Source organism: Podarcis bocagei (assembly GCF_964188305.1).
Source record: "Podarcis bocagei genome assembly, chromosome: 13".
In the NCBI taxonomy this organism is placed as follows: Eukaryota; Metazoa; Chordata; class Lepidosauria; order Squamata; family Lacertidae; genus Podarcis; species Podarcis bocagei.
The window spans coordinates 13068737-13082631 of NC_138138.1; the positions used below are offsets into that span (position 1 = coordinate 13068737).

The 13895-nt window shown below is 47.6% G+C and overlaps 2 protein-coding genes and 1 long non-coding RNA gene across 4 annotated transcripts in view; 2 read left to right on the forward strand and 1 right to left on the reverse strand.

Annotated features, from left to right (window-relative positions):
• Window positions 1-3018, reverse strand: part of DHX8 (DEAH-box helicase 8) — a 34132-nt gene extending 31114 nt beyond the window's left edge. For both annotated transcript variants that reach the window (XM_081166120.1, XM_081166119.1), the window contains exons 1-3: window positions 2839-3018; window positions 924-1009; window positions 715-787 (exon numbers count right to left, since the gene is read on the reverse strand). In XM_081166120.1, coding sequence (XP_081022246.1) covers window positions 715-787; window positions 924-1009; window positions 2839-2944 — 265 coding nt within the window. In that variant the 5' untranslated portion in view covers window positions 2945-3018. The remainder of the gene's footprint in view (window positions 1-714; window positions 788-923; window positions 1010-2838) is intronic.
• LOC308571489 overlaps window positions 1-13895 on the forward strand; it is a 103967-nt gene that overhangs the window by 82314 nt on the left and 7758 nt on the right. The gene's annotated exons all lie outside the window — the stretch shown is intronic.
• On the forward strand, window positions 4984-13353 carry MLX (MAX dimerization protein MLX). Its single transcript, XM_081168729.1, has 8 exons — window positions 4984-5089; window positions 7085-7121; window positions 7819-7908; window positions 8494-8600; window positions 8802-8901; window positions 9256-9355; window positions 9602-9803; window positions 12284-13353. The coding sequence occupies exons 1-8, from the start codon at window positions 5042-5044 to the stop codon at window positions 12338-12340; spliced, it is 741 nt and encodes a 246-aa protein (XP_081024855.1). The 5' UTR covers window positions 4984-5041; the 3' UTR covers window positions 12341-13353.

Consider the following 13895-nt stretch of genomic DNA (forward strand, 5'->3'; position numbering starts at 1 on the left):
GTGAAGGGCCATGGCAGATTTGCATTTTGAGTCGCTCTTTCTCACAGGCAGGTGATGGGATCCCTTCTGACAGGCCAACCATTGAGGATGGCAAGGTGTGCACTGAAACCCTGTAACTCACGGTGTGGAATTTTGGCAGAAATCCCAAGACCACTTACTAAAATGGTGCACTCTTCCCACCTTAGATCAAACCTATGCTGTCAGGTGCCATAAGAAAGTGGCAGAGATAGCGCAGGATAGTACACACCCCGGAAATGATCTCTTTCAGCTTCTGCTGAAGGTATAGGGTTATAAAGGCTAGGACTAGCCACCTGAGAAACAGTTTCTACACAAATGCAATTCTGGTTCTAAATGCAGCATAAGGGATCTCTATAGTATAGTGTATTTTAAAATGGGGTTTCAGAGATTTTAGGGGGTTTTGAATGTTTTATGTAGTTTTTCAATTTCATTCTTCTGCATGGGACAGTGACAATAAAGATATCATATATCGTATATATAAAGGCTCACACTATGAAACTGTAAGAGAGACTGCAAGTGTGCTGACCCAGAATCTGGCTTGTACCAACCCACAGTGGTATCTGTTTTTAACCCATATTTTTGTTTATTTGTACACCTATTCCAGAACTGTGCAATGGTTGTTTTCTAACCACAACTTGCAGCTGCTAGGTCCCTTCCATCCCCATTCTGCCTGTGTGTCCGTGAGGCTTCACTTACCTTTGCTAGTGGAAGGTTTTGCAGGCGGTCGCATCGTCTGTATAAGACGCAGCAGGTTGCTAATGAGGGAATCCTGAAATACAGGATTTGGGTTTAAAAAAAGAAGCAGAAACATAATTTATTGCTCCTGCAATTCTTTCCCTCCCCACCAGCTCAACCACCAACACCACCCTCTGCACCTGCCGCCTTCAAAAGATTTTAGCACTCACTGTAAATTCGGCACCATTCTTCACCAAGGCTGCCTTGAATGCATCAAAGGTTGTATTTCTCTCTGCGAGGTTTATCACAAATTCAGCTGTAAACAATTGGAGGGTGAAAGGAAAAAGGATTAGGCGAAAAGGGCTCACACTGTTTTGGAGCAGGCATGGTCCCAATTCTTAAAATACCTGCATATACATTTCCCAACTACCGTATTTTTCACTCTATAGGATGCACTTTTTCCCCTCCAAAAATTAAGAGGAAATGTGTGTGCGTCCTATGGAGCGAATGCAGGCTCCTTGGCTTCAGCGATAGCAATGCGAAGCCTCCGAAGTGCAGAGGGAGAGCTCCCCCCGCACAGATGTGTTCTGAAAGTCAGATAATTGTTTACTTCCTTGACATCTAATGGAAGGATGTTCCATAGGGTGGGTGCCACCACCGAGAAGGCCTGGTCCCCTGTAACCTCACTTCTCACAAACTCACGATTTATTTGATTTATATATCACCCTTTATCCAAAGATCCCAGGGCTACGTACAATGTTAAGAACATAATTTGCACAGCATAAACCAGTGAGTCACAACCTTTTTTTTTTTTTGCCATGCCCTGCCTAAACATCTCTAAATTCCTGTGACCTATAATTCTTATTATTCAAAAAGTGAACTCCTATTCATGTGGAGGAAGCCTAAAAGGCCATTCACTTGGTCTAAACAAGCTTCCAAAGAACATGACACCCATGAAAGAGAAAAATAAAAGAACGAAAGCACAGCTGAAGTACTGAGGAAGAAATCATTAAGAAATTGTTAAAATAATAATAAATGATAACCTCTCCATTGTCACCAGGTGACTGCCGTGTACATTCTAATTTTAAAAATGTGTATGTCACAATATATATTTGTATACTGTGTATGAGGCCCATAGAACCATAAGAAATGCCAAAAATTCACTGTTAGTAACACATTGGGAAGCATAAATTATAACCATAATAACAGCCCCCTCACACGTTTAAGAAGTCACAGATTATTTATTACTGTTATTGCAGATGACACAACATTGATGGCAGAAAGTGAGGAGGAATTAAATAACCTTTTAATGAGGGTGAAAGAGGAGAGCACAAAATATGGTTTGAAGCTCAACATCAAAAAAACGAAGGTCATGACCACTGGTCCCATCACCTCCTGGCAAGCAGAAGGGGAAGAAATGGAAGCAGTGAGAGATTTTATTTCTTGGGCTCCATGATCACTGCAGATGGTGGCAGCAGTCACGAAATTAAAAGACGCCTGCTTCTCGGGAGAAAAGCAATGACAAACCTAGACAGCATCTTAAAAAGCAGAGGCAACACCTTGCCGAAAAAGGTCCGTATAGTTAAATCTATGGTTTTCCCAGTAGTGGTGTACGGAAGTGAAAGCTGGACCATAAAGAAGGCTGATCGCTGAAGAATGGATGCTTTTGAATTGTGGTGCTGGAGGAGACTCTTGAGAGTCCCATGGACTGCAAGAAGATCAAACACATCCATTCTTAAGGAAATTAGCCCTGAGTGCTCACTGGAAGGACAGATCCTGAAGCTGAGGCTCCAAGACTTTGGCCACCTCATGAGAAGAGAAGACTCCCTGGAAAAGACCCTGATGTTGGGAAAGATGGAGGGCACAAGGAGAAGGGGACGGCAGAGGACGAGATGGTTGGACAGTGTTCTCGAAGCTACCAGCATGAGTCTGACCAAACTGCGGGAGGCAGTGGAAGACAGGAGTGCCTGGTGTGCTCTGGTCCATGGGGTCACGAAGAGTCGGACACGACTAAACGACTAAGCAACAACAACATATTTGTTTATTTATCTGTACCCCGCCTTTCCCCCCTGACATGGGCTCGAGCCGGCTTACAGATAAAAACAATAACAGCCAATATGACAAACTGGACCCCTCGGAGCCTACCCAGATCCTTGTCGTTGATGCCCAAGTGGTTGTCGAGCTCCGTGCAGACTTTGGAGACCAGGGACAGGTACTCGAGCTTAGCGAGCTCATCCACGGGCTCCGCCATGGCGCCTCCACCGCCCTGCGCCCACAGCGCAGCCTTCAGGCGTCTGACGACGGGCACTTCCGGGGGCGCCTCTACAGCGCAAGGATCATAGAGAAAGTGGGCGGGGCGGGGAGCGGGAAGAAAGAAAACAACTGCCGTCACTTCCTGTTTCCTCTTCCTTCTGCCATGCCCCTGGACGTGAGGGGGGGAACCATAGAAAAGGACAAGCCTAGACAAGCCCTTCTCGAGATTGGTAACTGCCGTTGAACTGCAAACCCCATCATCCCCGGCGCTGGCCACGGTAGCTAGGGATGATGGGAGTCGTAGTCTAATCAGACCAAGGCTGATTAAAGGCTGCTCTATAGAGTCTAGACTGAAGGTTAGAGGTGGGTGTTCTGCTCTCAGTGTAATTTTTATTTATGTTCACTCCCCCCTGGGCTGTCCATAGGAATCAGGGGAGAATTGTATTTTTTTTATGATTTAACTGTGACCAATCAGCTGGTGTCCCCCCTCAAAATAAAAAAGGACCGGAAAAGAGAGATGTTTCTGCTCCTACTTCCTTGTGATTTCTAATTAAGATAATAAATTATAATAAAAAATTTATTATTTTATACCCCGCCCATCTGGCTGGGTTTCCCCAGCTACTCCGGGGCGGCTTCCAACTAAATATTAAAAACAAGACAGCATCAGACATAGAATTTGTTTTGTGCTTTTGCAGCGTCTGCAATTGCCACCTGCCTGTCTATGGAGGCTTCAAGCAAGCAGTTTGCAAAGAGGGTCTTCTGCAAAGGGAGGGGTGTCTAAGAGGGGCGATTTCGAGCCCATACAGCCTGAGGGTTTGTGTCATAGCCGTCAACTTTCCCCTTCTCTTGCGAGGAATCTTATTCGGAATAAGGGAATTTCCCTTTTAAAAAAGGGAAAAGTTGACAACTATGGTGTGTGTGCGTGTGTGTTGACTCGAATGTCAAACCAACCTCAGCTTCAAACCAGTATTAGGGTACCCTGAAAAGGCTATTGCACACTTCCCCTCAGTCTGGTCCCCGATGTGAGAGCAATAGCACTGGGCAACGTTATTGCACCGCATCTTAAAAAGCAGAGACATCACCTTGCCAACAAAGGTCCATATAGTTAAAGCTATGGTTTTCCCAGTAGTGATGTATGGAAGTGAGAGCTGGACCATAAAGAAGGCTGGTCACCAAAGAATGGATGCTTTTGAATTATGGTGCTGGAGGAGACTCTTGAGAGTCCCATGGACTGCAAGAAGATCCAACCTATCCATTGTGAAGGAAATCAGCCCTGAGTGCTCACTAGAAGGAGAGATCCTGAAGCTGAAACTCCAATATTTTGGCCACCACATGAGAAGAGAAGACTCCCTGGAAAAGACCCTGATGTTGGGAAAGATGGAGGGCACAAGGAGAAGGGTACGACAGAGGACGAGATGGTTGGACAAGTGTTCTCGAAGCTACCAGCATGAGTTTGACCAAGCTGCGGGAGGCAGTGGAAGACAGGAGTGCCTGGCGTGCTCTGGTCCATGGGGTCACAAAGAGTCGGACACGACTAAATGACTAAACAACAACAACGACGTTATTGCAACTGCAACTCAGCTAGTGGTATCCCTGCTATCGATGATCTCGCAGTGCATGGTCACTTGTTTTTTTATTAGCAGTTGCATTACATTTTAAAAGGATTGCAGGGATCTTTTGCGACCTTTGGCTAGTGCAATAAATTTATTGATGATGATGATGATGATGAAGTCTGCAGTGCAGGTGGACGGAATATGGCTGGCTGGCTGGCCTACCCTGCAGGGCGTCTGAGTATGTGTACGTGTGTGTGCATTACATTTTAAAATGATTGCAGGAATCTGTCATGGCCTTTGGCAAGTGCAATAAATTTATTGATGATGATGATGATGATGATGAAGTCTGCGGTGCAGGTGGAAGGAATACGGCAGGCTTTCTGAGTGTGTGTGTGTGTGTGTGTGTGTAATCTTTCCCCTGCTCACCCAAGCGCACTCCCTTCCAAGAACTGTCCTCCCGCAGCCCTGATTGGGCGACGTCACGGCATGACGCGTGACGCTGTGCCAGACCCGGGGGCGGAGGGGGGGGAGGGTCTGGAAAGATGGCGGAGCCGCCGAGCGTTTCTCCGGAGAGCTCCTGGACGGCCAGAGTGAGTGAGACCGGGGGAAGGAAGGGCAAGGCGAGCGGGTGGGGACCGAGGCTCAAGCCATGGGGCAGGTCTACGGGACGGGGTGGGTGGGTCCCGGTCGCCTGCTCAGCCTGCAGAACCCGCGAGGCTCTGAAGACAGTGTCTCTGAGCATGTGAAGAATGCCCCTTCCCCACTGGGAAGCAGGCCTGGGGCCTTTTCAGTGTATATAACTAAAAAAAAACGACCCCAGGTCAGTGAATAGGGAGAAGTGGGAAGAAAGGCGCTCGCTTGATCGCCTCTGGGGCGGATTTCTCTGGTTACGAAATCAGCTGAGATCTGGGCTTAGTTTAAACGTGGCTTAATGGAGCTGATAAATAACCCCTCCTAATTGCATTAAAAGATGCCAAGGAGACTTAAAACAAAACAAAACAGCAGTTGGTTCTCCCGGGATTGCATAGCTGTCAACGTTTCCCTTTTTTAAAGGGAAATTCCCTTATTCCAAGATTGATTTCCTCGCCCTCTTTATTTTTCCTTTCTCCTCCTGTGAAGAGGCTGCTTCCTAATGTTTTAATGTTGTATTTTAATTTTGTTTTTAAATTGTATTTTAATCAACTTGTTTTTATTATTGGTTGTTAGCCGCCCTGAGCCCGGTCTTGGCTGGGGAGGGCGGAGTATAAATAAAATTTATTATTATTATTATTATTATTATTATTATTATTATTATTCCGAGTAGGATTCCTGGGCTTTCAAGACTCCTCCTGCCCCTTTGACAGCCTGAACTGACCCTACCTCTGAGCTCACGGTGATGGAGCCTTTCCCAGCTGTGGGTTCCTAGATGTTGGACTACAACTCCCATCATCCCTAACTAGCAGGACCAGCTGTCAGGAATGATGGGAGTTGTAGTCCAGCAGCCTCTGGGGTAACCCAAGGTTGGGAAAGGCTGGAGTAAGGAGAGACCCTGTTGAATGTGTGTATTTGAGCTGCTAAGTGCATAGGAAAAGAGCTGGAAAAGATTATAAGTGCCCATTGCTCGTTTTCCGCTGCATTGCAAATGGGCCAGAATGAAAGAGGAGTGAGGAAAGCTCAGCACTGAGCCCTCTGCTCCAAAAGGTCTGAAATTGTGAGGCTCCTGTTTCGGGAACGCTGCCTTAGACCACTGAGCCGTCCCACCTAGTGTTGTTTACTGGCAGCAGCTCTCCAAGATCCATTCTTAGGCACTGCTGCTGCTGATTCTGGGATAGTTCCCAAAGCTATCCCCTCCCCTCCAGAAGGTGGGAATATTGCTTGTCTCCTATCCAGAGAGGGACACGGGTGGCGCTGTGGGTTAAACCACAAAGCCTAGGACTTGCCGATCAGAAGGTCAGCGGTTCGAATCCCCGCGACGGGGTGAGCTCCTGTTGCTCGGTCCCTTCTCCTGCCAACCTAGCAGTTCGAAAGCACGTCAAAGTGCAAGTAGATAAATAGGTACCATTCCGGCATGAAGGTAAACGGCGTTTCCGTGCGCTGCTCTGGTTTGCCAGAAGCGGCTTAGTCATGCTGGCCACATGACCCAGAAGCTGTACACTGGCTCCCTCGGCCAATAAAGCGAGATGAGCAACCCCAGAGTCGGCCACGACTGGACCTAATGGTCAGGGGTCCCTTTACCTTTTCCTATCCAGAGGCTGCAATATACAACTTTCAGTTTCCTCCCTTTAGTGCTATAAAATATATGAGGGCAAAAGCAACCTTTCAGGAGGTTGACTTCCTGCATTGTCACTTTGATCTTTCTACAGAGAGTAATTAGATTTTGAAAAAAATGTTTTAATGGGGGTCAATGGAATGATTTTGTTTTAGTTTTACTTGACATGAGATAACAGCGTATTTGTTGAACACACCTCTTCGTGCATTCAGCACAGAGGTATCAGTTTTAGAGATGCTTAAGAACCAGCCAGAGTTCAAGTAAGACATTGGCATGTGTCTAAAGAAAAAGTTGTCTTATTTCCACCCTCCTCTCTTCTTGTGGCACAACAAACCAGGTTGACTCGACGTTTAGCGACAATGGGCTGGATCCTGGTAAGTGTTTGGTAGCCCCTCTTTCTCATGACTTTTTTGGATTGCTTATCATCTTGCTAAATAATCCTTAGCTGCTTCCCCTGCTTCTCCCTGGGCCCTTGCGTTTTAACAGGAGCTATTCCCTCCCTTGGCGGATTCGTTTTTTGGGCCTACACATTTCAACTGGGCTTTGGATCCACAAATTTTGGCTAGCCATTGTTTGTGGTTGCCACTGACTCTTCCCCTCCCCTCCTCAGACACTCACAGGATTTGGGAAGGACAAGGTCTCCCGTGTTGCCCTTTCGGAAGCGTTCAGCTGGGAACGGAAGGGTTGTGTGAATTTGTGTGCCCCATATTCTTAGCGTGGGAGAGGGACGATGCCTCACCTTTGAGCTGGAAGCATGAAGGGACAATTGCGAGGGAGGCAGGCAGTTATGGTGACCTCGTTTGTGGGCCTTTCGTGCCGTACATACACTTACCAGAGATATATATGACGGATCACACCGCTGCATTCAGTTAATGTAGCTTAGCTCCCGGTTGCCCAATTGCAACCAGTGAATCCCTGCTTCACATAAAAGTGTGCCATCAAAGAGGGCGGACCGAACCCTTTTCTCCCCCTAACTGCAAACGCAGTAGGGTGGATAGAGGGTATTAAGGAGTAAAATTATGGGGAGGATGCACTCTTGTCAGGTCTACTTTGGCGGTGTTTCTCTTTCAGGACTCTTTGTGGAAAGCAGGAGGAAAGGGAGCATTGTATCAAGAGCAAACAGCATCGGCTCCACCAGTGCCTCTTCAGTACCCAACACAGGTACAGCCCACTGGCTTCTCTGTCAATGGAACAGTCACTCGTCTCCCAGCTGTGAACAGAGTCTCTCACCTGCACCCCTGCATTATTCCTGGGCAGCTGGGAGGCAATCCCTTCCAATTGAAGGGAGTGCCATGGAAGGGAAGAGAGGTATTAAAGGACTACCAAATGGGACATCAGCTTCACCAACCTGCCTGCATCTGGTTGGTAATGACTTTTGGAAACTGCACTCCTAGTTTGACATAGCCAAATTCTCGGCTAATCCCTGGCTTTTTTTGCAAGGTGTTAACGTCCCATCCCTCCTCCTCAGTGGCCCCATGGAAGTGTGAAAATGCAGAGAAAAGGAAGCCCCCCCCCCCAGCAGGGGTGTATTCCCTTTTAATTCCCAGAAAAGGGATCCGAGGCTGGCTTGCGCTTTCACAGCCTGCAAATGGCGATTCTTCCAATATACCGTGCAGTTTTCTCGCCGCAACTTGAGCCTGATGAAATCTTGCGGTGAGGAAGCTGCTGGGCGCCCTCCCCCGCTTCCCTTAGGCCCCTTCCTGCTGCCTTGCCCCTTAGCTGACAAGGCCTGTTTTCCTGCTGCAGATGATGAAGACTCCGACTACCAGCAGGAAGCCTACAAAGAAATCTACAAGGACCGCCGCCGCCGCGCCCACACACAGGCTGAGCAGAAGCGGAGGGATGCCATCAAGGTCAGAAAGTGGGGTGACCTACACATCCATACATGCTCGACGCCCCTTTCTGCCCCCCTGGTATAGCAAGTTTGCACTGCCCCTCCCCCGCAGCAGCCGAGAAAAGAAATGGGGGCTGGAGGCGTGCTGACTTAGCTAATCATTTGGGAGGGGACAGCCTTGCTTTGTAAGTTTTAACACCACTCTCCCTCTCTCCTACAGAAAGGCTACGACGATTTGCAGTCGATTGTACCTACCTGCCAGCAGCAGGATTTCTCCATAGGCTCAGGGAAGTTAAGCAAGGCGATTGTGTTGCAGAAAAGTGAGTTGAGGAACTGCTTGGGCGTGTTTGGCTTTTAGTCTTCCTTCCATTTGCACTGTGTGTCTTATTTCTTACTCTCCTCTGTCTTATTTCTTGCCAAGCTCCCACTAGTCTTGAAACCTGTTTCATCCTCTGCTCGCTCGCTCTGTTTTTCAGATTATGAAACTCTGAATAGATGTGTCTAACTAGCACTAGTGCCTAAAGGGAGCCTAGCTTCCTTGTCTTCCTCCTAGGGGGAGAGAGAGACTGCAACTTTCCTGAGTTAACAGGGCAGAATAGCCCACAGGTTCTGGTTATGTTTTGAGAAGCCCCTCTGTGGTTGTGTTCTAACCCGCTGGTGTCTTTGCTCCTCAGCCATTGACTATATCCAGTTCTTGCACAAGGAAAAGAAGAAGCAGGAGGAAGAGGTCTCCACGCTCCGGAAAGATGTAATGGCCTTGAAAATCATGAAAATGTAAGACCCTCTGTTAATGTACACATGCCATTAAGACAGCATGCTTCAGTAGCAGCCGTTCCCACAATATTTATAAGGGACGGAAGTGAACTCCTTAATTGTGAGCAGTCAATTCTATCCTGTTTCTTTGAGCTTTTAGCTTTCCCCGCTGCAACAACTGCTATAAAGCATCCCTGAGTTCAGATAAGCCCTCCATGTCTTTCCAGCCCAACCTACTTCTCCTAAGCCCACATTTATGCATTTCAGAAATTACGAACAGATTGTCAAAGCTCACCAGGACAATCCTAATGAAGGGAAGAACCAGGTCTCCGACCAGGTGAAGTTCAACGTTTTCCAGGGTATCATGGATTCCTTGTTCCAGTCCTTCAACGCCTCCATCTCCGTGACAAGCTTTCAGGAGCTCTCGGCATGTGTCTTCAGCTGGATAGAAGAGCACTGCAAGCCACAGGTAATTCCGCAGTTTGAGAGCATGTGGCTAGCCGTTTCGTGCAGCAAATACGTGCTTGTTTTGCTCATGCTAACCTCTTTGGAGTCCGTGCTGCCTCCTGCTCAGAGGCAAGCAGGTGGAAATTAAATCGATCAAGGGGTCATGAGATGGATTTCCTTAACTCCTCCTGCTGTTGCTAAGTACCACTCAGTAGCCTATGGCGTTCATCTCTTTGTACAGCTGGAACTGGGTAGATTGAACTCCTGATAGGAGAGAAATGGTTTCCTTATCTTCCACAGCACCTTGATTATGCAAATACTCCCAAGTCAGCAGGGCACTAGAGCAGGGAGCAAAGGGTTAACCCCTTCCACTAGAATGCAGGGGCAAAATCAGAAAAAAATGGCCTTCTGGAAAAGTATAACGCTTTCAGCCTACATGGGAACTGCTTGTCCATCACTGGACTCAAAAAGATGAGGGCTGCTGGCCAGCCTATAGCATGCTCTGCCCCATTCTGACTCAGGAGACAACAGGTCTCTGATCTCATGGAGCTCGGTATCCCCAGCTATGGCAGCTCCTAGCCCATCTGCCTCTCCTCTCCCAGTGTCTGATAACTGGTTCATTTAGTGCCCAAGTGGTTTCAGCTGCATATCATCTGAAAACTGAATAAATGCAGTTCTTGAGACTCAGGACTGTCAAGAGTAGCTCATACCAGCCTGCTCCCCAGCAGTGAGATGACAAAGTGCTGTGGAAGTGATACAGTTGTGTTCCAATGGACACAACTTCCTCTTGGCTCCTAAGATGTCCCACGACTGCTGATTTTGGCCTTGGCTTTACTGCCTACTGCAGAAGTCTGTGACCAGAACATCTCAGTTCTGCACCCACATTAACATTTACCTAGGTAAATTCACAATTTAGTTTGAACAGTAAGATCTGAGTGTTTTAACTTGCACAATTTTTTGGAAGGGAGTCGAGATGTGAAGGCAGATATGTATTCATAGAAGATCCCCCCTCCCATTACTAGAAGTCTCGTCAATATTCCTCAATGCTGATAAACTGCTCAACTTTTTCAAGCATTCCCCCGCCCCACCTCAGATCCTCAGGATAGTGCCACATCAGGCTTTGATTACCAGCAATTTACGCAGGATGATCCTAAGGAACTTGACAACTGGCTCCTCCTCCACCTGTTGTGTAGTATTTGCTTATAAAAAGATTTATATACTGCTAACTCATATAGAAGGGATGCGGGTGGCGCTGTGGGTTAAACCACAGGGCCTAAGACTTGCCGATCAGAAGGTTGGCGGTTCAAATCCCCGCAACGGGGTGAGCTCCCGTTGCTCAGTCCCTGCTCCTGCCAACCTAACAGTTCAAAAGCACATCAAGTGCAAGTAGATAAATAGGTACCGCTCCAGCGGGAAGGTAAACGGCATTTCCGTGTGCTGCTCTGGTTCGCCAGAAGTGGCTTAGTCATGCTGGCCACATGACCTGGAAGCTGTATGCCGGCTCCCTCGGCCAATAAAGCGAGATGAGCACCACAACCCCAGAGGCAGCCACGACTGGACCAAATGGTCAGGGGTCCCTTTACCTTTTAACTCATATAGCAAATGTCTAAGCTACATACAGCAAACATAAAATGAGAAGGAACTCGCCAATCACATAAAATCCACCCACCCAAGGAAGTCGTCTAAAAAGAAGATGTGATGTTTCTTGGCTGATCTCCATTGCGAGGGCATTCCACATTGTTGGATCAGCCATGCTGAATTTTTCACAGATACCGACAGCCCTCATTCACTTGAGAGACAGTTAATGGCATTCCTCCAGTAGGTCTCAGCGATTAAACAGGGACATAAGGAGAAACCCAGCCAGATGGGCGGGTTATAAACAATTATTATTATTATTATTATTATTATTATTATTATTATTATTATTACTACTACTACTACTACTACTACTACTACTACTACTACAGTGGTGCCCCGCAAGATGAATGCCTCGCAAGACGGAAAACTCGCTAGACGAAAGAGTTTTCCGTTTTGGAGGTGCTTCGCAAAACGAATCTCCTATGGGCTTGCTTCGCAAGACGACAATGTCTTGCGAGTTCCTGCGGGGTTTTTTCCCCTCCCCCCCCTTTCTAAGCCGCTAAGCCGCTTATCAGCTGATCCGATCAGCAGATAAGCCGCTAATAGCGCTAAGCGGCTAATCCGTCAATGGGCTTGCTTCGCAAGATGAAAAAACCGCTAGACGAAGAGAATCACAGAACGGATTCTTTTCGTCTTGCGAGGCACCACTGTACTACTATGTCTCAGGTGGTCCTTAGGGCAAGGTGCAAGACTGTGGTGTCCCCGTTAAGAGTTTGATGATTCCCATGGGTCAGGAGCCTGAAAACTAAGGGTTCTGGTTTAATCCCATCCAGGCTAGTTTTCCCTGTCTTCCCAGCCCTACCAAAGAATACCCTTTAACCTGAACCAGCTTCTTACGAATTCCTATGGACTTTCCCCTCCTAGACCCTACGGGACATTGTGATTGGCGTCCTGCAACAACTGAAGAGCCAGCTCTACTGACCACACTTGGGCACCCCAGGAGGGGTATCTTGTAGCCTGGCGCTCTGTAGCCAAGAGGCTATTCCTGCCCGTACTTCCTCTTCAAGCTTTTTTGGAGGGCTATTTGATTGTATTGACCTCTGAAACCCTTCTCTCGGCCTCCTTATGTGAGCAGGAAAGAAATTAGCTGTCTGTTCATGAGGATCAGTCGCTGCGGTCTCGCTCTTTCAAGCCTCGGCCCTGATGTGTACTTCATGTTGACCTAGCTTGTCTGATAAAAACCCATCTACAACGCACAGTCCTAGGGTTCGATTGTGAGCAAAGTTCCTTTCCTAAGGGTAGGCAAGTACCGGGACTCAAGCTCTCTTCCAGCCTTCGCTTCACCTCAAATCAAGAGCAGACGCTCTTAAATTCTCAGTACACATAAGGCTTTGGTCTAAGTGGCATTAACTTGGTGTGGACACTTTAAAACAGAGCCCCCTCTCTATTGTGTTTTATTCAGACACCCAATTTACACACCCAGATGCCTTAGCCCAGCATTTAGTTTGGGCTACTAAGGGCTGTGACCTGAACAAGTTATGCAATAAATGGGTGTGTTTTGCATACATGATGTATTCTGCTTGCCGTGCAGGGCAGTAAGCCATGCTAACACTGAAGCCTTGCTCTCCAATTCCAGCTTCTGTAATTGTTTGACCGGGTCACAATACCGTTTGCCTTCAGTACCACAGATTGAGAGAGGCTGGCAAGGCTTACATGGCAGGGGAAGCCTTTTCAGCCCCCTCGGAGCCCCCCCCCCCCCGTTTCTAAAAATGCAGCAAAAGTGAGCCTAAGCCAACCCTCCTCGCAGCTTCTGCTTTCTGTTCTGTAGCTACAAAGAAGGAGGGTCCCCTGTCCTTTTATAAGCACCACTTTCTAGATCTGCTGCTGGCTGGTGGATAAGGACTCGCTTAGACAGACCTCACTTGTGAAAATGAAAACTATTTTTTTATATCATGACAAGCAATTCTAATAAATTTTGCTAAGTGTTTGAATGACTGGAGTGTGCTTGCCTGTTTGTTTTCAGCCACGCATAGCCAAAGCTAAATTTTAGAAACCGGCTTCTCCAACACACTGACACATCCATCTCTGAATACCTTGAGAGTTCCAGCACTCAAGTTATTCCAGCATTTTTCTCTTCTCGGTGAGATTTGGAATGATCATCTAGACCCCCAAGTGTTACTTGCGCAAGTCAGGCTGTCTTAGGCTAAAAACACAACAGCCTTTTAAGTCAGGGGTCGGCAACATGCAGCCCATGGGCCGGATCCGGCCCATGAAGATCATTTTACCGGCCCACGAGCTGCCCCCGAACTGACCTGCCCACTCACTGAATCCCCTGCGTGCTGCGCTAAATCGGCACAGCGCAGGGACTCACAAGCGGTGCTGGAAATCACATATGCGCACAAACAGATACCGGAAATCACTTCTGTGCATGCCCAGACACTGAAAATTGCTTCTGCGCATGTGCGGTTTTCGGCGCCTGGGCATGCACAGAAGTGATTTCCAGTGCCACGGACATGTGCAGATGTGATTTCTGGCA